The sequence below is a fragment of the Tetrao urogallus genome, assembly GCF_951394365.1.
Source record: "Tetrao urogallus genome assembly, chromosome: 1".
Lineage (NCBI taxonomy): Eukaryota > Metazoa > Chordata > Aves > Galliformes > Phasianidae > Tetrao > Tetrao urogallus.
This window is the reverse complement of record NC_136813.1, coordinates 171987243-172010953: the sequence shown is the minus strand read 5'-3', so window position 1 is coordinate 172010953 and position 23711 is coordinate 171987243. Positions and strand designations below refer to the sequence as shown.

At 37.3% G+C, this 23711-nt stretch overlaps 1 protein-coding gene across 1 annotated transcript; it reads left to right on the top strand.

Annotated features, from left to right (window-relative positions):
* Nucleotides 1-3640: 3640 nt before the first annotated feature.
* IQUB (IQ motif and ubiquitin domain containing) lies at nucleotides 3641-23239 on the top strand (the record flags this gene model as incomplete). The annotated part of the gene is made up of 11 exons (XM_079533548.1): nucleotides 3641-4061; nucleotides 5219-5371; nucleotides 5521-5696; nucleotides 5950-6105; nucleotides 8226-8436; nucleotides 11740-11915; nucleotides 15408-15578; nucleotides 17082-17258; nucleotides 17912-18160; nucleotides 20847-21032; nucleotides 23114-23239. 11 exons carry the CDS (start codon nucleotides 3641-3643, stop codon nucleotides 23237-23239), a joined length of 2202 nt encoding a protein of 733 aa, XP_079389674.1.
* Nucleotides 23240-23711: the final 472 nt, after the last annotated feature.

Here is a 23711-nt window from a genome sequence, read left to right as displayed (position 1 = left end):
ACCATTAATAATGTTGATGGAAGTTTAAAGATGAGCTGTATGACAAAAATCTGCAGCTTGTTAAAGGTTGACAGTTCCAGCGCATTATGTTACATACGTACTTTGTAATAGGTATACAGACTTTAGAACCATCAGTTTACCTCTGTCTAATTACTTGTGACTAATTATGTCGTAGATATATGAGTATAGGTAAGGTATTAGGGCATTAGGCAAGTGGAAGAGAACCTACTGGGTACAGCCAGTATAAGCTATGTAGTGCTTGCGTGAGAGTAATTACTTCTTTTAGAGCAACTTTAGAGGGACTTTTCCCACTGATTATTGGTGAAATCACAGAAGTCTTAAACTCTCCACAATTCAAAAAGTTGAAAATATTACACTTTGTTGGTAGATTTTGACATCTATTTCAGCCTTGTGAAAAGCTGATTTCTTCTAAGATAAAGCCACTAGGTGGCATTATTGAAAAGGACTTCACTGTGACTTGCAAACAATCTCCACATGAGAAATACTGAAGAATTGTAAACCTGAATGAGTGTGAATGATGTCAAATGATGATGATGACCCCAAAACAAAGTATTTTGGCTAGAAATTCTTGAGATGGAAACATTGGCAAAATGCAGTAACAGCTATTGCAATTTGTTTCTATTCTTTCATGACAGAGAGAGCTGAGCTCTCATTCCATTACATACTCTGCTTCTAAAGCTGTATTTGTCATATGAATTATCTGTCCTACAAGCTTGTGAATTATATTGCAGGGCAGAAGTCTCTTACTGTCTCACTAGTGATGAAATTTGATAGCCAGCATTGAAGACAGAATCACCAAGGTTGGAAAAGACCCACAGAATCGCTCAGTGCAACCATCCACCATCATCAATAGTTCTCACTAAACCATGTCCCACAACACAGCATCCAAATATTCCTTAACACCTCCGTGGTCGGTGACTCCACCATCTCCCTGGGCAGCCCATTCCAGCTTGACCATTCTTTCAGAGAAGTAGTGTTTCCTAACATCCAGCCTGAATCTCCTCTGGCATAACTTGAAGCCATTCCCTCTAGTTCTATCACTGTTACATGAGAGAAGAGGCTGACTCCCAGCTCACTACAACCTCCCTTCAGGTAGTTACAGAGAGCAATAAAGTCTCCCCTGAGCCTCCTCTTCTCCAGGCTGAACATTCCCAGCTCCTTCATCCTCTCCTCATAAAGCCTGTACTCCAGACCCCTCACCAGCTTTGTTGCCCTTCTTTGAACCCGCTCCAGGACCTCAATGTCTTTCTTGCAGTGAGGAGCCCAAAATGGCACAGTACTTGAGGTGTGGCCTCACCAGAGCTGAGTACAGGGGGACCACTGCCCTGTTCCTGCTGGCAACTGTTCCTGATGCAAGCCAGGATGCCATTGGCCTTCTTGGCCACCCGGGCACACTGCTGGCTCGTGTTCTGCCGAGCATCAGTCAATATCCCCAGGTCCATTTCCTCTATGCAGTCTTCCAGCTGCTCTGCCCCAAGCCTGTAGCTTTGCCTGGGGTTGTTGTGGCCAAAGTGCAGGACCCGGCATTTGGCCTTGTTGAAACTCATCCCATTGTCTTCAGCCCCACTATCCAGCCTGTCCAGATCCCTCTGTAGGGCCTCGCTACCCCCAGGCAGATCCACACTTCCAGCCAACTTGGTGTCATCTGCAAACTTACTGAGGGTGCTCTCAATGCCCTCATCCAGGTCATCAATAAAGATACTGAAGAGGACAGGCCCCAGCACCGACCTCTGGGGAACGTCATTTGTGACCAGTCACCAGCTGGATTTGGCTCCATTCACCACCACTCTCTGGGCCCGGCCTTCCAGCTAGTTCCTTATCCAGCCAAGAGTGCACCTGTCCAAGCCATGGGCTGCCAGCTTCTGCAGGAGAATACTGTGGGAGACAGTGTCAAAGGCTTTGCTGAAGTCTGGGTAGACCACATCAACAGCCTTTCCCTTGTCTACCAGACGGGTCAGTAGATCATAGGAGATCAAGTTGATCAAGCAGGACCTGCCCTTTGTGAACCCATGCTGGCTAGGCCTGATCCCTGGTTGTCCCGCGCGAGCCGTGTGATCTCCCTTTGCTCCATAACATTCCCTGGCACCGAGATCAGGTTCCACTCTCCAGAAGTTCACCTCTTCTCCCTTTCTGAAAGGCAGAAATAAGTTCTTGCAACAGACTAACTTACTGCCTTGACGGGTATTTTTACTGCTGTTTCCTATTTATAGCCACAGTGCTTTGGCTGCTCTATAAATGGTTCTTTCAAATCTCTCAAAATAGGATCACTTTTTTTTATCTATCGACACACTGAATTAGCTTTCGCTCATACTTCAATTTAGGAATCCATTATCCTAAGTATTAGAAAGGTTCTACTGTGAAGCCAAAGTCTAGAAATCATGAAGGAATTTTTATCAAATTTTCAGCATGCATTAAAAGTTCTTTTAATGCTTTATTGCTGGCTAAATTTTGCTCTACTATTTTAGAAAGCAAGAATTAACTCCATTTATGCTACCCAAGATTATTAGTAAGTTATGGGTTATTGAGAACAAAGGGAGGGAAGAGAGCAGATTGAAGCGCTGAGAGAGATCAGTGTGTGGGCAGTGTTCTCACTGGTTTAATTCTTTGCCAAGAGGAAGAACAAAGTAATTGTGGGGGGAGGAGAAAGCATTTTCCAAACTGAAGCTGAGTTGGAATGCTGAAGGCAGTTATGATGGCGATAAAGCAGAGCTCTTTCCAGGGAGCAAGTCACTTCCCGGCTGGTTCTGCTCTGAGCTCAGGCTCCGCTCAGGATTTAGAAAGCAGCAGGCCTGCGTACACGAGCCTAGCGGAGCCTCGCACCGAGCGCGGGACGGCGCGCACTGAGGAGGCGAGAGCTCAGCGCCGTCACAGCCCCGCAGCCGCCCGCCGAGCAGCCGCGCAAATGGCGCCGCCGTCTCCCGCCTGGCTTCACCGCGCACGCTCAAGTGCTCCTCCAGCCCCGCCCTGCGTTGCCATGGTTACCGCAACGCGCTGCCCGTGCGTGCAGCGCCACCATGGAGAGCCGCCCGGGACGGGAGGTCCTGCGAGAGCCCTGCAGGGATGGCACCGGAGCGGGGAGCGCCCCGCGGCGCTGAGCGGCACCCAGCACCTGGCGCGACGGCCGATGTGAGGGCGCTGGCGCGGGCCGTGCTGGGAGAGCCGCGCGGATGCATCTCCAGGGGGGCGCGGGGCTGTGGGCGGGGCCGGCGTCCCACCGGCGCTACGCCGGGCCGGGCGGGGTTCTACTCTTCCGCGGATTCCCGAATCTCCCCTATCTGTATCTATCAGAGTATATGAAATATTCCTACCTGTGTATTCCTTATCATGTGTATTCATGCATATATATATACATACATACATATATATGTATATATATAAGCTCTGCTGGCTGCCCGCTGGCACATTATGGCTTTCACAGAACAGTAAGATGTTTTGTGTTTTGCTCTGAGTAAAAACTAAGACCTGAAGCTATTCTAAATAGGCTGCTTGGAAAAGAATTTGGGAGAAGCTTTGCAGGATATTGCTGCTCCTGTGATGATAACAACAAACCTGTATGTTTTTAATAGGTACTGTGAGCATTCCTGCAGAAAGGTTAAAAAGTTGAGCTCGCCCTTTGGAGATGGAAGGTGCCTCGGAGAGCTGCCCCTCAGGTGTTCCAGCAGGAGCACAGGCAGCAGAGCAGCCTCCTGCAGGGCCCAGGCCAGCTGGCAGCATGGAGCCGTCCGGTGAGGCCCTGCTTCACCCTGCTGCCAGCATGATGCAGGCAGAGGAGGGCTGCAAGCCGCTGGCCTCCTGGGAGCAGGCAGGGGCAGCTCTGCAGGAGGCACATGGAGAAGGACTCTGTCATCAGGAGGTGATGGGAGATGGCAACCAAGGTGTGCTCGAGCCACAGAACCCCTTCAGTGCGTCACCTGAGAATGCATCTCCTGTTGCCGTTACAAAGTCCTCTACGTTACCTGAATTAAGAAGTTCAGAAAGGGAAGAAGAAACATCTCAAAATGCGTCGCTGTCAGAGAATGTGACAAGTTCAACAGGGACAGGTAAAGAAGCTGTTAAAATGTTGGACGTTACTGTTCTAAAGGGATTCTTTTGTTCAATCTGATTATGCCTTCTTGTGCTCCCTACACTCTTGTTCTGTTAACATTTGCAGGTTCTTGGTTTTGAGGTGACTTTTAAAATTCTTAAATGAAACACGATTGAAAAGGCGAGGGATATATTGTTTATCTCACATCGTGATAGCAATTTATGGATTAATATGACATTTTATTGAGTGATTCTTGAATCAAGAAATGCATATGGCTTTTGTACAGGTATTTTAAAATAAGCAGCACATATTCCAAATACAATGTGACCTGGTATCAATTTAGACTAGACCACAGCAATCACCTTACTATCTTACCTCCTAGGTCTCTTGTGACTTACCAGCCACCCTCCATGCCTTTCTCCTGCAGTCCCTGAAACAGTCCAGCATTTCCTGCACTTTGTTCTTCTCTCTTCTGGGTGCCCTGTCTTGCTTCCCCTTTTCAATTCAGTGCCCCACTTCCTTAGGCCTTCAGAGCTGAAGGCAACAAATCCCGTTCCACATGTGAGCACAGTGGCTGACCCTTCAGAATATGTAGTTGCTGACTGCCTTCTCTTGCCTGAGTTGTGTTCAGATGCTCTTATTCTCCAGTAGCTGGCTTTCCCTTCCTGGGAAATGCACTGTACCAAAGCCAGATGATATGTTGCATCTCTGAATCAAACCAAATTAATTTCTGGAGCATGAAGCTAAGTAAATCTGGTTCAGAATGTAGTCTTTGAATAAACACCACAAAGTCAAATTCTGTGTGAAAAAAACACACCAATTCCACCATTGTATGCTTGGTTCTAAGTTGGAACAGGCTTTGGTAAGATTTTCAATAAAAGTTCACTGCATATGTGGGTAACTTTGATTTAAAGTTCTCTATTTGCAAATAAAGATATTTACTTACTGTATCTTTTCTGATTGGAGTATGAATGAATTTTTATGTAATAACAGTAGCATGTTAGATCTCAAAATGTGTAATAAATTTTTGTTGAAGAAAATTTTTTCAGCTCAAAAATCTGTATTTGTTCTCTCTTGCAGTGTTTCAGTAAAATCATCTGGGGATTAACTTGAAAAGCTTTTTGTTTGTTGTTGCTTGAGAACAATATCATAAATTGTCCTTTTACCTTTTAGGAAGCATAATTCAAACTGTTATGTGGAGTAGGGCTGAATTTCATGAAACTACCCAGTCTGAGAAGTTGTGTCTTGACCCGGAACTTTTACCTAGTAAAGCAGCTCAACAGGATTACCATATGCCAGATGTCATCACTGTCAGAGTTCAGATGGGTAAATGGCACCTTTAAATACGTATCTGTAGCTGTATTTGTATACCTATGGATATCTACATAAAGATAGATAAATAAACAAACCTTCTGTAATCTCAATCTGTTACTGAAAGAAACAATATTTCTATCCTGTAACTTTCATTTTAACAGATTCTGAGTCATTCCACGATGTAGCTGTGAAAATTGAAAGACCTACTTTTCGTAAACCATTTCTGGGTGGATTTAAGAACAGAGTAACAGGAGTGGAATTTCATAATGCAGGGTCACAAACGGTACCCAAAAAAAGACCTGAAAAAGGAACTACATTATTTTGTAGAGAAACACAGGTAATGGTCCAACAGTGTCTTTTTAAGATATATTTTATTTTGCCAAACAACAGAATGTTGACACAATTATTTCAAACAGGAATGAGGAAGTAAATAAATCAACAGTGAGTATGCAATTGAATATGTTTAATGAATTTATATAATGAGTCTTGAGATTTGGCTTTATAAATAGCTAATTTTTCGTTCTTTATTTCTTGAAATGAGAAAACAATCTATGTATTTTCTGATAATTTGACTTGTATTTTTTTCCTAGACAGTTTTTGAAAGAAATAGATATCAACAAACAACAAGCCCAACATCTACACAGATGACCAAAAGTGGCCTGTATGTGTCAAACATAAGTGACAAACTAATAACCCCTGGAAAGTACCTAACAGCAGAGGAATACCATAAGCGTCGACTTGAAGCAGTAAGTTCTCATATGTTTGCAACTGTATCTGCAAAGAAAAGTAGCAAAAAGGTTATCTGAATATGTAATGAGTCTTCAGAGTGCTCCAAGAGGGATTTTAGCAGTGAACTTCAGAATATTCACGTTTCCTTATCTTTCTGATATAAATGTACGTGTGCACATTTACAGTATTGGTGTTTTTAGCAACATTTGAGACATTACAGTTTCTTAAATATTAATCATTGTGAATTTGCTATTTTCTGTCTTAAGTTAAACTTTCATACATACTGTTAGTTATTACAATAGGTCTGTCCCATTCCCATTCTCTTGATCTCTTTTAGAAGGACCCGAACTCCCTGCCTAATGCCATGTATGACATAATAGCTAGAATACTGGATTAGGATTTATGTGACTTACATTCAACTTCTGGAGTTTATGGCTTTTTTTCCCCCTGTATTTGTTTATTTAAGAGCAGACTATATATATATGCTGTGGCCTTGAGGGTTCTTTTGGTTCAGAGTCTTTTGGTGCACTGAGATGCTCAGCGTAGCCGATTCTGACAACAGATGCTGTATAGTCGTTGTACAGAGAATGTCTCTTTAGGCATTCTGAAGTTCTCTTTGTAAACCACCTGTTCAGTCATTGCACACCAATCTTATTACTCCCTGTCATCATGTTAGCTTGGACGCTGCTTTGTGAATGCTCTAATTCCTAATTTAATTGCTTAAAATAAGCAGTCTGAGTCTTACTAAGTAGATGACAAGTTGGTTTCCTTAAGTGTCTAAGTGGGATCATTGTATTAATGTGGTTGACAAGATGCTTTTTAAATCTTGTTAAAATTTTCTGTAAGAAATTCTTATTTGGTTAGCATCAGCTGACAGCAATAAGCATCTTGTTGGAATGGAACCCCAATATCTAACTGTTTCCCCAGGACTACGAGAAAGTTTTACTGTGATCATTAGTGCTACTCACTGCAATCTGTAATGTATCTGTAGGTAACCTATAATGCTGCTTTGAATGTTACCACAGAATGATTTTCTTTATTTTTCACCTCAAAAGCAAACACTTTGCAAATGTATTCCAAAATACTTTCTTCCTTCACAGTGGCTTCTTATAACCAAAACTGGCCTTCAGGTTTTAATACCTTGGATATTAGTTTTCTGTATGTATTTTTTCACAGTACAAGAAGAACACAGGAGTATTTTTTATTGTTGATATATAACATTCTAAAATTATTTTTTAGAGTGCATCTGTGTCAAGGAATAGAGCACAGTGGAGACATCAGCTGGTGTTGATTCGATTTGGTGGATTTGCACAGCACAGTGTAGTTCTGTTCTGAAATATTAACTGGAGACGTATCCAAGGGAAATGTTAGATTAAGATACCTCTGGAGCTGTTTAGCTGTATCAACATGGTTTTGTGTTTGATGGCCTTCTACACTGAATGATGCTTAATAAACTCAGAATGGCATTAAATTAACCTGGCTCAAGTGTTTTTGGTGCAGGTGCTAACTCAGCTGGCAGAAGTTCAGGCCTGTGCATTGTCCTCCCTACTGTGATATGTCTAGGCTAGCTCCATAGTCTTTAATAGCAACATTTTTGATGGTGGTTATATATATATTTTTAAGTTTTGTCATAACAGCAGTGTTAATTTCATTTTTATTCTTTGTTTACAAATAAAATGTAGTTAATTTAATTTTGTGGCTGTGCTTTATTTTTTGTTGTTGTTGTTATTTTCAATAAGATAATTAAATTTGCAAATATGAATCTAATTTCCTAATTTTGACAAAGCATAAATTGGTACTAAAATAAAGACCTCTGCCTACACAGCTGAAGGGAAAAAATTAAAGCAATACATGGCAGAAGGCAATTTTTAAGGGGAGCTTGAAAAAGAAAAATGACCTCCTCCACTGATTACACTCTTGCAGTTAACTAAAAAAGTAAGCAGGCTAGTGTTTAGACTAATAGTACATAACTGTTTTTAAAGCATTTAAATTAGCCTAGGTACAAGACACATCTTAGAAAATGTAGTTAAAATGCAGTTAATGTAGTTAAAATGTAGTTAAAAAAAAACAGTTAAGAACAAAATGCTGTGCTGTTTGATTTTCAATTGATGGTTCTGTGATATTTTATCATATGTAGGTAATAGTATTACAGAAATACTTTCGTCGTTGGCATGCTAGAAATATAGTACAAAACCTGAAGGAAAAAAAGAGATTAAGGCTGGCATGGGAAGCACAAGAAGTGTTACAAAGGGAAAAAGAGAAAGAAGACAAACTGAGAATGGAGCAGGAGAGAAAACTGAACCCTAAAACCAAAGAAGACTTCGACCTGCTTTACCACGCTTTAGAATGTAAGTTTTTCTTAAGGGAGCACTCCTAAGTCAGCAAAAAAGAGAGTAGTTTAGAACCAAGTTTTTCTGGTTTTGGTTGATTTCTTTTCCTTTCTGATCAAGACGACCTGATACAGGTCAACAAGAAGAACGAGATTCTTCTATTGTTTTCTTCTAATGATCAAAAGACTAAGTTAGTTCTGATGCATTTAAGTCGCTGAAAATAATGTCATGAAGAAATTGCAATTAAGATCCATCATTTGCCATTTGATTTTCATAATAAACTAAATTCTACCAGGAATGTTATGAAAGGTAAATGAGGTTCTTTGTTTCATGCATTCCTCTTCTGCTGCTGTTTCTTCTCCTTCTAATGTATTTTATTCGCAGAGCTGCTGTAACTGCAGACAAAAATTTACAAATATTTGCAAATATTTTAAAAATCTTTAAAAATAAAAATGTTAAATCTTAAGAACATTTTTTTAAGTTCCTAAAGGGCATCATGAAATCTTTCTCCTAGCAGAGTGGATGGTGTCTGCAGACAAGCACTTGTAAACTTCCCTGGCAAAATAAGGTGAATACTGCAAATAATTGGCATGAAGTCTTATACAAGAATGATCTCGTAGGTATAACAAAAAATTAACACATGCCCTTTTGGAAAAATGAAAACAACAGAAAGTAATGTGATGGCCTATATATTTGCATTGTCTCTTTGGACACCTCATTTTATCTAAGCTTAAGTGGTTGCTTGTGGTTTAACTCTGGCAGTTTTTACATTGCTGTCCCTATAGCAGAACTGACGGAATGGATTCCCTGATTCATTGCAAAGCTACTGAACGTGCCTTAAACCATCCTAGCTATTTTTCCTATGGTAAACTGAGCATAAATTTGGCAGTATGTGTTATTCATAGAGCCTACGCTCATCATTCAAGAAACCCCAAGTTATCCACTTATCTTTTAATTCTGTCATACTTTGTGTGGCATTGAACAAATTGCTTTGTCTAAATGTATAAATGACATAAATATTACTGTTCTTTCTGACAAATGTAGAAATTATTTCCAGTCTTAAGCTTTTAAAGCTTTTAAATTTGGGAAATTATATCTTCCTGGGATTTGTTGTTTTGAATAAGCACACTGTTTGTTGTTGTTGTTTTATATTCTTAGATTTAAAATGTATGGTTACATACGTCTCTCTTGCCTAGTTTAGTATGGTTGGATTCACAAACAATAAAAAAGTCCAGCTTTGCCTATTGAGGAAATCTGAGAAGCATTTGCCATTTCAAGAGCTGTGAAGGAATAAACTAAACACTGATATTTGAAATGTCTTTTAAACATTTTGTTGGAGATAATTGTCTAGTATCAATCATATTCTTTGGTCTTTGTTTACCACTGTTGACTCATTGCTTCTCTGGAGACTTGCAGTCATGCTCTTTATTATAATAGAGCTTAGTGGTTCTAGGAAGTCTTTTTTTTCCTACCTGCATCTGAAACTACTTTTACATTCTTACAGTGTCAACAGTCTACACAAGCTAAATCATTGTGACAGTAATAGAATGAGGTTATTGTCCTCTACAGATCTGTGAAGGTTATTGCTGCTGATCACAACATAGGGATACTATTACAACGTCAGCCAGGAGAAGCAATTCTTTTTGGTACAAAAACTTACCTGTTGGTTGTATGGTGCAAATGAGATGTATCTAAATATTCTGTGTTTCTGCATATAGACACATTCACTATTTATTTGAAAAGTATGAACTACTTCATTTGCTTTATAAACACTGGAATAAAAAATGCAAGTCAAATAGGCAAAATAGATAGTCTAAGAGGAATGTCTGACCTGATAAAATGTACATGTTGAATTTGTAGATGAGTATGGGTATCATTTTGACAGGCCCTTCATTTTTGCAGGTACAAAGTTGCTTAGTGTATTTATTAACTCCACCTTTGAAGTTGCTGCCCCCTTCAGGCATACAAAGCCTCATGTGAATTAATTCTGTGAGGAGCTTTTATTTGCTGAAATGAATTTATTTAAAAATATATCTTTGGATACTCAGAACTTGTCAGACAGCTGTCACATTAATACCAAAGCTTGGAAAGCCTTAAGGAAATGAATAAAATATTTCAAAGTTTAAAACATAAAGCATTGTAGATAAGGAAGCCACAGGCAGAAAATAAACTTTCTTCCCTTCCCTCCTCCTGCCTTTAATCTTACCTGATACAGGATGTTATAGCCTTTTTTTTAGTAGCTGTTCATCACATACTGGATTGTTTTCTTCACACTGTTTTTCTTTTGCATAACTATTCTGAAACAATAACTTTTTGATATTATTCAGGAATGTGGAAGTTTTGGATCTCACAGAACTCCCTGCAAAAATCTTTGGATGTATTTGAAATGGAGCATTTCAACCCTTCAAAACCCTTCAAAATAGGCAGGAATTGTTATGATGGATGCAAAGGAAAGCAGTATTATGTAAATGGTGATTTTACTGAGAGATTTCTGTAAGGGCGTACAAGCTGGATGTCAGCAATTATAGTCGAGAAATGGGTACTGCAAAATAAGCCATGAGAGATGTGTCTGCATGTTAGTCATTCCATTTGGCTTCTACTTCAAAGTGCAGCAGGTACCTGTGGTTTGGTGATTTGCCCCTGAGTCAGAAGGCCAGATGTTTTTATAGCATCCACTGATTTACTTGCTGCTGTCATCAGCATGTTTGTATATCACTTCCCTCCATTGGAAGGGTTCTGCTGCAGAAAGGAGAGTAACATAATGATCATCTAATTATGTATGTGCATCCATCAGCCTTCGGTGGCAAAAGATGATACCACTCAATATTCACTGTTAAGCCCTGAAGTGCTAAACTTGATTGTCAGTCAGTCTTGTTTGATCTCTACTCATTTCTGCAGGGAGAAGCTGTAGCACCGAATACTAGTGGGACCACAGTAAGATTCTGTTCTTAATCTGTTGAGAAGATCACGGTGATCGATGTTTGGTTAAAAAGTTCCTAGTGTTCATCTTGTTTGGAGTAGTTTTTAGATGCAAAATCCTAAAGAAATCACTGCACCACACATTTGCACAGAAGCTAAATTCTCACTGATTTTCCTGGCAGTGTGGTATTGATGTATACTTGCACTCTCAGAACATCTTTATCCTCACCATTATTTTCTGTGCTGTTTTTATGTCTATTTTGCATAATAATCAATTTGCTAATACAAAAGTTTATTATTATTATTATTACTATAGAAAATATGCTATTTCTTGAATATGAAAGTAGAAATCTCACTGGAAAGCATCTTCTAAAAAACTACCCAGAATATTTGTATCTGTAGCATGGAGGCAGGAGGAGACGGAACGGATTAACAGAACTCTTACTGGAGCTGAAAGAAAGGCAGCACTTTGTGGACTTCTAGAACAAGAGACACAGCTGATTGCTTCCATTGGGAGACACAAGCTAAATGCAGATGAGGACAATCAACAGAAAGCAGTGCTGCACTTTCTGGATAAGGTCAGTGAAATAATTTTAGACTGAATATAAAGAAAGTTCCAGCATACAAGAACAGAGAAGGTATCTGCAAACCATTTGCCAGACGTAACTTTTGCAGCTCTGTGACTGATTATCAAAAGACAAACAGTGCAACATTAAAATTGTGAGATCTACCATAGACACAACCAGTTGTGTATTTAATCTAAACTATTAGCACTGAGTGGATGAATTTTTTATCCTTTAACTGTCCCGCATCAAGGATGGAATTCTGACAGCATTGTTAAGATCATTCTGACAGAATTCAGAAAGGCTGATTTGAGGTTATGAAACACAAGAACATTGCAAATCATTCTGTATTTTGCATTCTGTGAATTAGAATGCTAGAATAATTCATGCATGAAACTGTGATCTGTCTTAATCAGTTTTTGAATCTTTAGAAATCTGCCTATAAGCTCTTTCAAAAACATTCTGTTTCTCTAAATGAAACTAATGACTAGGTGACCTTCCCTCTGCTATCTTCATTCATTGCTTTTTACAATGAAATGTTTGCTATTGCAGTTAAATGCAAAATTTAAGCATATATTTAGTATTTATAAAATTATAAAAGATTATATGGAGATAAAAAAAGATTATAAAATCTTAAATCCCACAGAATTAATCATGTGATTATTTTTTCTTTTTTCTTCCCTCAAAAAAGTTATCCTTCAGAAATTAGATTTATTGTTCATTTCTCCATTTAGGATAGGCCTTTGTTCCTAAGTCATTATTTCTGTTGGACTTGAAAGGAGGTATTTATTCATTGTTCATGTATTGGATGAGAAAGCCAGGAGAGCTTTAATTGAATCTTATTGATCTCAGTGATTAATTGACTGCTCTTAGATGAGCAACAAATTTTACATGAGAATTTATTTTTGTATAATCTTGAGGATAAAACTTACTTACTAAAAAAAATAAATTCAATTCATTCTGTTCATTCCAACAACAGTTTAGAGTGACATTAGATTCAATGGCTCTTTAATATAAAATACGAGAAGTTTTTTTTAAGTTAAAACAATATCTCAGCAATCCATCCCTTAAGAAGAAAGGTTTTTGGTGTCTACTTTCATAGTTGTGAAATAACTATGAAAAAATATACTGCAACAGCAAGAGTTTTAAAATATCTAAGTTCATTGTTTTTTTTCAACTTTGGCTACTTAGTTTTCAAAAAAGTGACTCTTCGGTACAAAGGAAATTTCCTTGTTTTTATTATTGATGAATGGGAACAGGTTCACAACAACTGATTTGGTAAAATATATGATCTTTCTTCATTATGAATATAAATTACTTATCTGAAGTATTGGTGGCACTGTTACGAGGTTTATTGCTGTGATGTGGTTGAATTCTCTATTACTGCTTTCAGGAGTGAAAAATGCTAGGAAACTAAATATTTAGAAATGATACCAAAATTATAAATCATTTCATTGTTAAATATTTGCTTCTACTACTTGACATTCTTCTGTCATCTCAGAAAAAGAAGCCTGGAACAGTTTAAAGTAAATATATTTCTTAACTTGGAATTCGTCTGAAACACCACAATATTGTTCGTAATGATGAGACTCCTGTTTTGTTTTCAATAGAAAGCTGTTTACTTTCTTTGTTTAAAATTTATACAATATTCAGTTTTGATAAAGTAATGAGGAAAAAATGACAGAATTTACAGATATCATATCTTGAGTTGAATAATTTAAATGTGGTCATAATATAATGGCCCGTGTTACAGATTGTATTCAGTGTAGAACAGTGAGGCTGCTAGCTTATATATGGCTTGTGCAAACTGATGAGAAAACCCAGCTTTAATAGCTATTTCCTAGGCAAAGTTGTGCTCATTGACTCATTGTGCTCATATTGTAAGCAAATGACCCTTCTGTCTTAGAAAGAGTGGTTTCATTAAGAGGACCAAATGAAGGTAATGAATTCAAGTACTCCTTGGAAAACAGGGATTGTTGCCTACCTGCTGTGCTAGAAAGCTGCAGCACGATACTGCTCCGTAACTGTTGGGTGGTGTTGTTTGCTTGTTTTCTTTTTTCCTTTCTTTTTTTTTTAAAGCATTTCTGTTAGTGTGCGTTGTTAGTGTAGGAAAGTAATGAAAATATGCTGGGCTGCTCCTTTTTTAAGACAGAAAATGACTCCTTTCTAATTTTGCTTAAGTTCAAAGATTTAATTAAGGAGCTAAGGGTTTTATTTTTCACTAGTACCTGTTCTGCTGTTGTGTCCTGTAAACAGTTTTTGCTCTGGATTGTTACTATTGATAAACAGCAGTTTAATTGTAGTTCCATCTCCACTGACAACATAATCAAATGTTATTCAGTATTGGACTCCCTTTTCAGTTGCTTTGTTTTCCTTTTGCTTACGTATTTTTATAATTTGGTAATTTATTCTAAAAGGAGAAAAACCCTATGTAGACTGTTCATATATGTTCTATCTAATATCCTTGCTGTTTTTATGACATCACCACAGAAGGCCTGTATATTTGATCAGAATAATGATCACAGAGATCATTCTCTGGGGCGTTCTCCACAGAACTACTCAAGTATCTGAAGGCTCCATGTTGTGTTTCTGCATCTAACTTCCACTAAAATCACAAAGTGAAGTTCACAGATGTTTGTGAATACTCAAGTTTCAAATACAGTGAAAGTGAATAATTAACACAGAGAATGAAGTTCAAAGTAACTGTCCCACTGTATGATTAAGGACAGGGAATGGAATTGGGCAGTGATGGGGAGAGGGTTTTGAATGCTGTATTTCTGCTGGATTTAGATATCTACCTCCCTGGGTAAGTAGCCCTCAGAGCCAGTCCTGTAGAAAGAGGATGATGTTTGGACTTTTCAAACTGAGTAGTGTAACCAATACCGTGTAAGTTCTCACTGTCTTTAGCAGATAAACACATGCAAAGAGAATTGAAGTAGTAAGCATATGTTATGTAGTTAAGTTAGCGAGCAGGGAGCTAGCCCAAGTATCCAAAAAGCTGTGAAGTAGTCTTGTAATTTAGTTTACCAAAGTCTATGCCTTCTACAGTTGTCTGTGCAGCTAGCATAAATAGAGCAGTTCCCTGGAAATGTTTTGTACTGCAGCTGACTTTGAGGGCTTAAATTTGCAATCTTTACACAGTCAACAGTCCCATTGATCTTACTGATAGTTCAGAGGGATTTATGACTGCAAGATGAAATACTGAGCAAATGTATTCTAACACCACCATCGGTAAATTTGTTCTAAAGGAGTAGAGCGTATCCTTGTAGGAAAGTATTATGTACTATTAATTTACTCTGAGATTTCATGACCTGCAATTTTAAACAAAGTGCTCAATTGAATGCTTGCTCTGGTGGAAAAGGTACTGTAAAGTACTGGCAATAGAATTAGATTTTGGTGTTAGTTAAGCTTTAAAGTCATGTCCCAATTTGCTCTGGTGAAACTTTATGTAACAATACACTTGTTCAGCTGGTTATAGTAGCTCAGTCGTACAAATTGTTTCTGAAGTGTGCACAACCTAAGAGATGGAAAGCATGTGATGGAAAAATCACTGAAATGGATACACAATACACACTCCGTGCCAGAGAACTACTTGAAATCTACCGCAGTGTTAGCATGAATGACATCCCGAAAGACGAGAGAAGAGATGTGCTGCTAACACTCAGAGGTACAGTGAAGGTATGTTTTTATTTTTCTATTTATGTTTGGATTTAAGCTGCACTTTCAAAAGACGTGATCATTTATGATTCTATGATTTAATTGTGTTGATACATAAACAATGCTTCTTCTGGCAAATAGGTGCCAGGGAAATCAGTTGGCAGCAAGAGAAAGCTTAGTCTACCAACTGGTATGACAGAATGATTTGTATTCCACATGTACTTAAAATCCATGTTGCACTTTGTGACGTACACATTTTTCTTCAAGATGCATTAGGATTTTAACCCCGTGGCTTTAGTCTTTGTGTGTGTGTATTAATACATAATACAAATTTAGTACAAAGTTCAGCTTAATATTTGTAACAAACTGATGCAAACCTAGACAGAAATGTAAATGGCTATTACTGTACTTCTGTTTTTCTCAATTGCTTGACTTATCTGCTTAGAAACTTGTCATCTTGGGGGGTTGGTCTCAAAGCTCTCTAGAGGACCCTTCCAACCCCTACAATTCTGTGATTCTGTGATCTCTGTGGGTTTGTTGCCACTTTCTATGGCTGGCAAATACTGATATTCTTTTCTCTTCCGCTTCGCATCCCCGCTAGATGCTGCCACTATTCCCAGTGGAATAAAAACTTGTCTGCCTTTCTTTTAATCTCTTTCTTTCTCTCCTTTTTTTCATATTAGTGTACAAAAAGAATACCAAGATAAGTTTTCAAGCACTTGTGAGATGACAGCATTAACAGTGACGTAGAATAGAATGCTGTTTCCTGGTTCTTACTGAATGAAACTAATGTCTTGCTCTTGGTTTTGATAATAGCAGAATTTGATTAAAAGTCAATATGATGTTGGGAGCATTGCTAATTTATGAACTTCTGTTCATCTTAATACAATTCAATACTGTGTAGTAAACGAATTCTAGAATTTCTGCAGATTAGCACTCATGTTTCAGGTGAAGAAACATTGACCTAAGTCATTTATTTCTATCTCTGGAGTATCTCTAAGTATTTGGAGCACCGAAGGCACTAATTTCAAGCATGGTTGTAAGTCCCTTAGGCCTTTTGTATCTTTTTTTTTTTTCCTTCCTTTCCCCCTTTCCTTTCTACCAGTGTATATACATTTCCTATCACAGAACCAAAGGAAGCTTCTTATTGAGATGCTTCTTCAAGCTTTTAGAGGAACAGAACAGAACAGTTTTCAGCCTCGTTTTAGAGGCATTATTTAGTGCCTTCAGATTTACAGTTCTTCCTAGCTTCAGTATATATGCAGGCTCTTTGAAGCAAAATCTGTATGTATTCGTGGTTTTTTGGTTTGTTTGTTTTTTATTTTTTTAACTTCTTACATTAGTGTGCTTGGAGGTTATTTTCCTATTTCCACTAAGGGTTCTTTTATTGTGAACATACAGAGCTGTGACTGATGAATTACACAGAAGCTATAATTTGCTTTCATACCATTGTTAAGAGTTATGTTGTTTGTTTCTTTGCATCAATAAAGTTTTCTTTTCCTTTTTAATTCTGTTTTCCTTCAGGAACACAAATGTAAATTAACACAGGAAATAGTGGAATTAATTGACAGGGAAGTTGATCTTATGTCGAGAGAAGTAAAAGAATGCAACTTAGAAGGACTGAGGAAAAGAATTTGTACACTATTTCTTCAGTATATTAAAATTCCAAAGTTTAACCCTGAAGTTGCAAGGATACTTAAGGTAGTATTCCTAGACTGCAATCTGACTTAATGGCTATGAAACTAAAGATAGAGAAGGGGAATTGAAAATCATGAATGTTCTTTTACTTCCTATAACCTTTTGCTGTAGAATTGCTGTGAGTATTCCTCAAGAAGTCAAAATATATACAAGTATCACACGAACAAACTTATACAGTCATTTAGGAGGCATAGCCATGTTTTTAACAATTTGTCAGGTAGCAGGGAGTAGAGAGCGAGCCAAGAGCTCCAGGTATGAACTGAAAAATCTGAGCATTTTAAGTGGCCTTACATATCTTCAAAATGTTAATAATAAATTTTAATAGCAAGTGGGGAACCAGTGGAGAGATTTGAAAGCGTTTTTGTTCTTCCACTGTAAGAAAGACAGTCCCCATGTGTCCAGAAAGGAAGAATATTTACTTCCTGAAAAGCAGAAACAGAGAGGAAGTAAAAATAGTGGTAGACACCTGTTTTAAGTCTTCTGTTAAAAAAATAAAATAAAAATCCTTTTAAGTATTTTGAAATAAATCATTGGCTTTTAAATATTATTTCCTTAAACATACGTGAAATCTATTCTTTACAGAATTTGGGTGGTTCACAAGTAACAGTGAGATATGTTGTGAGAAAATAACTTCTTTCTTTAATTTCATCTTTTAGGTTCCACCAGATCCCTTAAAGCTTTATAAAAACGTTCACTTCTGTCGCAGTTGTGAAAATTACTTACCAGCTACTGAGTTTCCTATTCCTGCTAATTCCCGCACCGTTGGCAGATGTCACTTCTGTTGCAAGCTTGATAATGAGGCTCGGCAACGAGAATCATTTCTGAAGTGCAGACTGATTCTAGAAAGTCTCAGAAAGTCTGAAGCTGATTATAAGGACGATGCTAGAATTGTTTTCTTAGTTCAGGTAATGTCTACAAGAGCATTGCTAATAATGGAAACTGGCGGCTTTGATTATAATTTTTGTTTTGTGGATGTAACTGTCAGGAAGAGAAATAGGCTAAAAGCTATGAAAACTTCTTTCTGTGATGTTCAGTAGTATTAAGAGAAAGCACTTCAGCTCCTTAAGTATACCTGTACTTTCGAAAGTGGTTGTAAATAATACATTAAAAGAAACGGGATGTCCAGCTAACAGAATCAGATGATCCAAATTCTCTGGTACTGCCCTGGCCATCCTGTTGCTTAAAGATATTGGCATAATCTCAATAATGACTGTCGCTGAGACTCTGTCACTTTTTAGCCAAATTAATTTCAAGTTCTTCTGTTTCAAGCTATAAATATCTAAACAGCCAATATTTGTGTATTCAGCTACTAATTTCCTTATTTTTTTCTCTAACATTTATTTAAATTGTTTCATTTTTTTCTGAGCTATTTGCTTTTTTATTCATCTCCCAACAACTGTCTGTCCTCTACTTCTATTCAGAAAACAGCTGTGGTTCATCCGGAAATGACTGTCACAACCAGAAGTCTTGCAGCAGCTATGAATTTATTCATTGTCCAGCTCAGTGCCAAAATAGGCTCTGATTGTATTGTTCGTGGATAGATGTAAGATTTTTGTGACAAAAGATTTTTCTTGCATGCTGATTCTAACCGTACTTGGGCTGAACGCCATGAGTGCTACTAAGGCAAAAAAGCAGCTGGTGTGTGTTATGGAAGCTCCACTAAATTCAGTTTACTGTAGCTAAAGACCTGCTTTTTGCTATCAAAATGAACTAGTTCAGCAATGTGTCAAGTCCTGAGGCTGATGGGAGTGTTCCTTTAAACTAATGAATATGATGAACTCGTTTATCCATTCTTTGCCTTCACTCATTTCCCAGTCTCTGTTGCTAAGTATTCTATGACGCTTGCTCTCAACTTGTCTGATGGTAGTGGTTGAACGACTTTTCTGTTTCTTTGTGAGAGTAGAACAAGCTGCCAGAGGGGAGGGACAGAGTGTCATGTGATATGAATTGTGAATTTTCACAGCAAAATGCATATCTACCTTAATAAAGTGCAGAAGTTGTCTCTTAAATCAGACTTTTCTTCATAACCAGAAAAGTTTTCACACAGAACAGGCTTTCGTCTAATTTACAGGCAGGAAAGGAAAATGACAAATTAGTTTGTGGGTCTGTTTTAGATGGTACTTCATATACTTTAATGTAAGTTTTAGCCAATTATTTGAGATTCACAGCTTAGGACCAAAAAAAAAAAAAAAAGTGCATGCCATGTACTTTCAAATGTCTGGCTTCTTAAAAGAAGACACAGTTATTCAAAATGTTATTCAAAATGTAGTGAAAAGGAGGAAATACTAAAAATATACACCAATTAATGAAAGCTAATAAAGGAGGACCAGATTTAAGACCAGATGTAGCAGCAGTCTTATGTTCTTGGAACCAGTAAGCATATAGTTGTTATAATGGATATTCTAAACCCATCTTTTATCATACATTTTTTTCCTGGCAACAATTTAGGTGGGTTCCTGGATTTTGGAAGCAAGGTAGTTGAGAATACATAAGACTTCATTTCTCTAAAGCGTTGTGTTGGTATACTTCCATCCATATTTTGCCAGGATTCTAATAAGTAAGATGGAAACACTAATTTAAGTAAGTAATGATTTCTCCTTAGAGGAATGAGCCTTTTCAAATGGCTTGCTGGAGGAAAACCTGTTTAAATTCTGCTGAATACAGGCTCCTGTAGAGAACGATCTTCTAATAACATTTCCATGACTGAGAGAGAGAAGAATCAACGTAGGGTGACTGAAAAACTCACCAAGTTCAGTGGCAACTGCTCGCCTAATTTTTTTTGTTATGTATGATTTTTTTTTTTTAATCAAGTATTTGTAGTTATTTCAGATGGCTAATAAAAATTAAACAAATTAAGATCAATATAAATTAACTTGAAAAGTATACCTAAAGATCTTTCTGTACCAGAGAACTTTTACACACAGCCCTTCCATTATTTTTTATTAATGTTGTAGCATAACTACCTGATCTTTGGTGACCACATCTGGTAAAATGAATAACAGTATCATGAACACACTTAGTGTGCCAATAAGAGACTGAGAGCAAAAAAGCTGAGTGGGCCGTGATTTAAGGTCTGTAACAGGGAGAACTTTTCATTGTTGTAATTTTCCACATTTTTCAGGCCAGATTATTCTGATTATATGTAAACTTTAAGTAATTTAGTAGTATAATAACTTATTTATTCAATAACAGTAATTCTGAACTCTTGAATGGGGGATAAAAGGGATGGATTATTATCATCAACCAAAGAAGTCCGAACAGGTTAAAGCATGCTACAAGAGAAAGAAAATGAGATCTAAGAAGCTTTATAAGAGCATTTAAGCAATTAGGATGTCAAAGGGAGATAAGAAATTTCCACTGGCAGAAATAATCCAAGTAAGAATGCAGCATTTTAGCTATGACGTAAGAAAAATTTAGTTAATAGTTCCATGCCCTGCTTAAGGAAGATGCAAGTCTAGATATTCTTCAACCAAGCGATTGTGTGACATGCATAGAAGTATTTTACTCCAAAGTCTGGACTCTTAAATGGTTACCATTTTTGCTATAGAATGAAATATGTTTCACCTTTCTTGCTCTTGTTTTCCATTTCAGCAGCAGCATCTGCAGTACATGATTGAGAACATATGGGGCTGTCAGTCAGCTCTTAGTTCTTGCAATGACCTCTATGATTTGGTTATGGTCAGATGGGATAAGCAGCAAGAGTGGTCTCCGTGGAACACTATTCTCCTCACTAAAGATGAAGCTGATGCACATCTTAAGCTGCATAACCTTCAAGAGGTAATATCTGATGGCTTATATTTTTCCAGTAACTCTACTGTTCTAGCAGTATCCTGTGAGTAATGATGTTTGGCCAAAGACTTTGCACTCATTCATGTTTAAATTGTCCCAATGTAACTATTGATCTAGCATGGACTTCAGATGGTACTCGTTTTGGAAATGTTGAGATTATCTGAGAGCTTAATTGACAAAGCAAATAAATGATTCTCTGAAAGAAGGTTTTGTTTTGGGAACAAAATACAGTAGGGAACTCAAAATGTAAAGGGAATTTAACAATCCATATTTGTTCTGTGCATGCCCAGCTTTTGTTTTCAAGCAGACATATTCTTACATGAGTATTACCTTTAAAAGTTAGAATCAGTTTAATGATGGAAATTCCTATATTAAGTCCTCTGTCACAATTCCAGTCAACAGTGTTCTCCAGGCAGTCTGAATCTAATAATACACCTTTGCATCCATAAATCTATCTTCCTGGCATGATGGCAGGCAGATGTTCTGTTTATGCATTTTCCTGGTTTAACTTCTTAAGGCTGGATCGTCATTGTCAGATTTTTTAATTTGATTAAGTCCAAAGCTTAGATTTGACATTTTAATATGAATGATAAATACTAGTAAAAAAATATTTCATTACTTTTACACAATAGAAATAGAAATATTTTCTGATTTGGACTTATACTTTCTCTGTAACTGAATTTATTCCAAACAATGAAACTTAAACTATATGAGATAGTGTACAGAGTGAATTTTTTCTGCATTTTTACATTTTTCCATGTACAATGACAGTAAACAAACTTCATCTATGACAACAAGTAACAGTCTTGTATTTCATGTGTTATTAAATGTGTTTTAAGCTGGTATTCACTCTATAATTATCATAGAATCATAGAATCTCCGAGGTTGGAAACGACCCACAGGATCACCCGGTCCAACCATCCACCTATCACCAATAGTTCTCACTAAACCATGTCCCTCAACACAATGTCCAAACATTCCTTAACACCTCTAGGTTTGGTGACTCCACCACCTCCCTGGGCAGCCCATTCCAGTGCCTGACCACTCTTTCAGAGAAGCAGTATTTCCTAACGCCCAGCCTGAATGTCCCCTGGCACAGCTTGAAGCCAATTACAGACTCTTGAAAAGAACCATTAATTTTCCTATTCCAAATGCTTTCATTCTAAGTTGGAAATGAAAATTTTTGAACTGTTCAGTCTTCTGTATGACTGATAATGAGCAGCAGGATAACAGGGAAAGGCCTCCACATCTGCTTTAGTGGCTTTAGTGCTTTAGTTTAGATAGGCCAGAAGAGCAGCAGTTAAGGTATATAATCTATTTTAAAGCTGCATGTTATTTTCAGTTATCTCTTGATGCAGAAATGGAAGTGGGCCAGCGAGGAGTTGCTTTGCTTCAGCGGTAATGGCCAAAGCTTTGTTTCAAAAAATGTTTGTGAAATAAGAGAAAATGAGGCAAAGCTAAAATGCCGTAAGTTGAATCATTGTTTGTCATTCTTTGAAACAAAGAAAGTGGCCTCTTAAGCAGTTTATTTAGTAGTGATTCTACTTCATAACTATAGCTAAAGAGATAGCAAAAAAAATTTTTTTTTCAACTAAATATTCTGGCTTTATACATCATCCTATGTGCTAGTACTGATCATGATACATCAGGAAAATACGCTGACTCAAACACAGTGAAGTGCTTGCTGCCATGGTTATTTGTAAGTAACCATTCTGATTCTTACCAAGGAAATTTCACATATTAATTACCTTGCAAGTGCTGATGTTTAACCATTTCCATTTTTGAAATTTCTTACTTGAAAAGAAATAAATGAAACTTACCTCGGGTGGATAAAAACTGTTTTTAACAGATGATTAAAATTTCGCCAGGAGTGGTTAGTGATTTTCACCATAAGGTAGCAGTATAGAACTGTAGAATGCTTTATTTCATTCTGTATTAGATATGAATACATTATATGGTTTACTTCAGTAAAGAGTTGCTATTTCTATTGTCTAAAATATAAAGCAAACAAGTATATTGCTGAATGTTTTAATTGTATTTAAGAGGATTTGGATTTTCTTTCCTTTCAGGCTTATGAAGCATCATTTATTCATGGAATAAAGCATAAGCATATCCGGGCAAAAAAGTACTTTGCTCAGATCCCAGTGATGACATCACTTTTCCACAGGAGTGACAAGCAGGCTAATGCAAGTTAATTTTTAATAGCTATCCTTATTCCTACTCATATGAAAACGTAACTCTTCAGATAACAGGTGTCAAAGAAGTTCACTGAATTATTTACTAATACAATTCCTCTGCTTTTAAAGAAATATGTTGTTTTCCCAACACCTAAACTGCATTTCATAGATCAAAATAAAATTCTGAGTATAAAATAATTTGATCCTTACCAATCCATGTAACTGCATTTCATGCTTTGTAGCCTCATTATTTAGAAGGTAGATAATTGATGGTGAGCTGTTTACACTCATGAGCCATGACTGTTTGGTTATGTATGCCTGTGTTACTTGGAATATTTTGTTTGCAAACTAATATTTTTGATGAGGTAATTAAGCTAAATCTTTGTTGTCTTTTACTTATAAAAGTAACAATAAATATATGAAATTTATTTCTCTGATTTTAAAACGTTTGGCAGAAAACCCATCAAAAAACCTCCAAATCATAACCTAT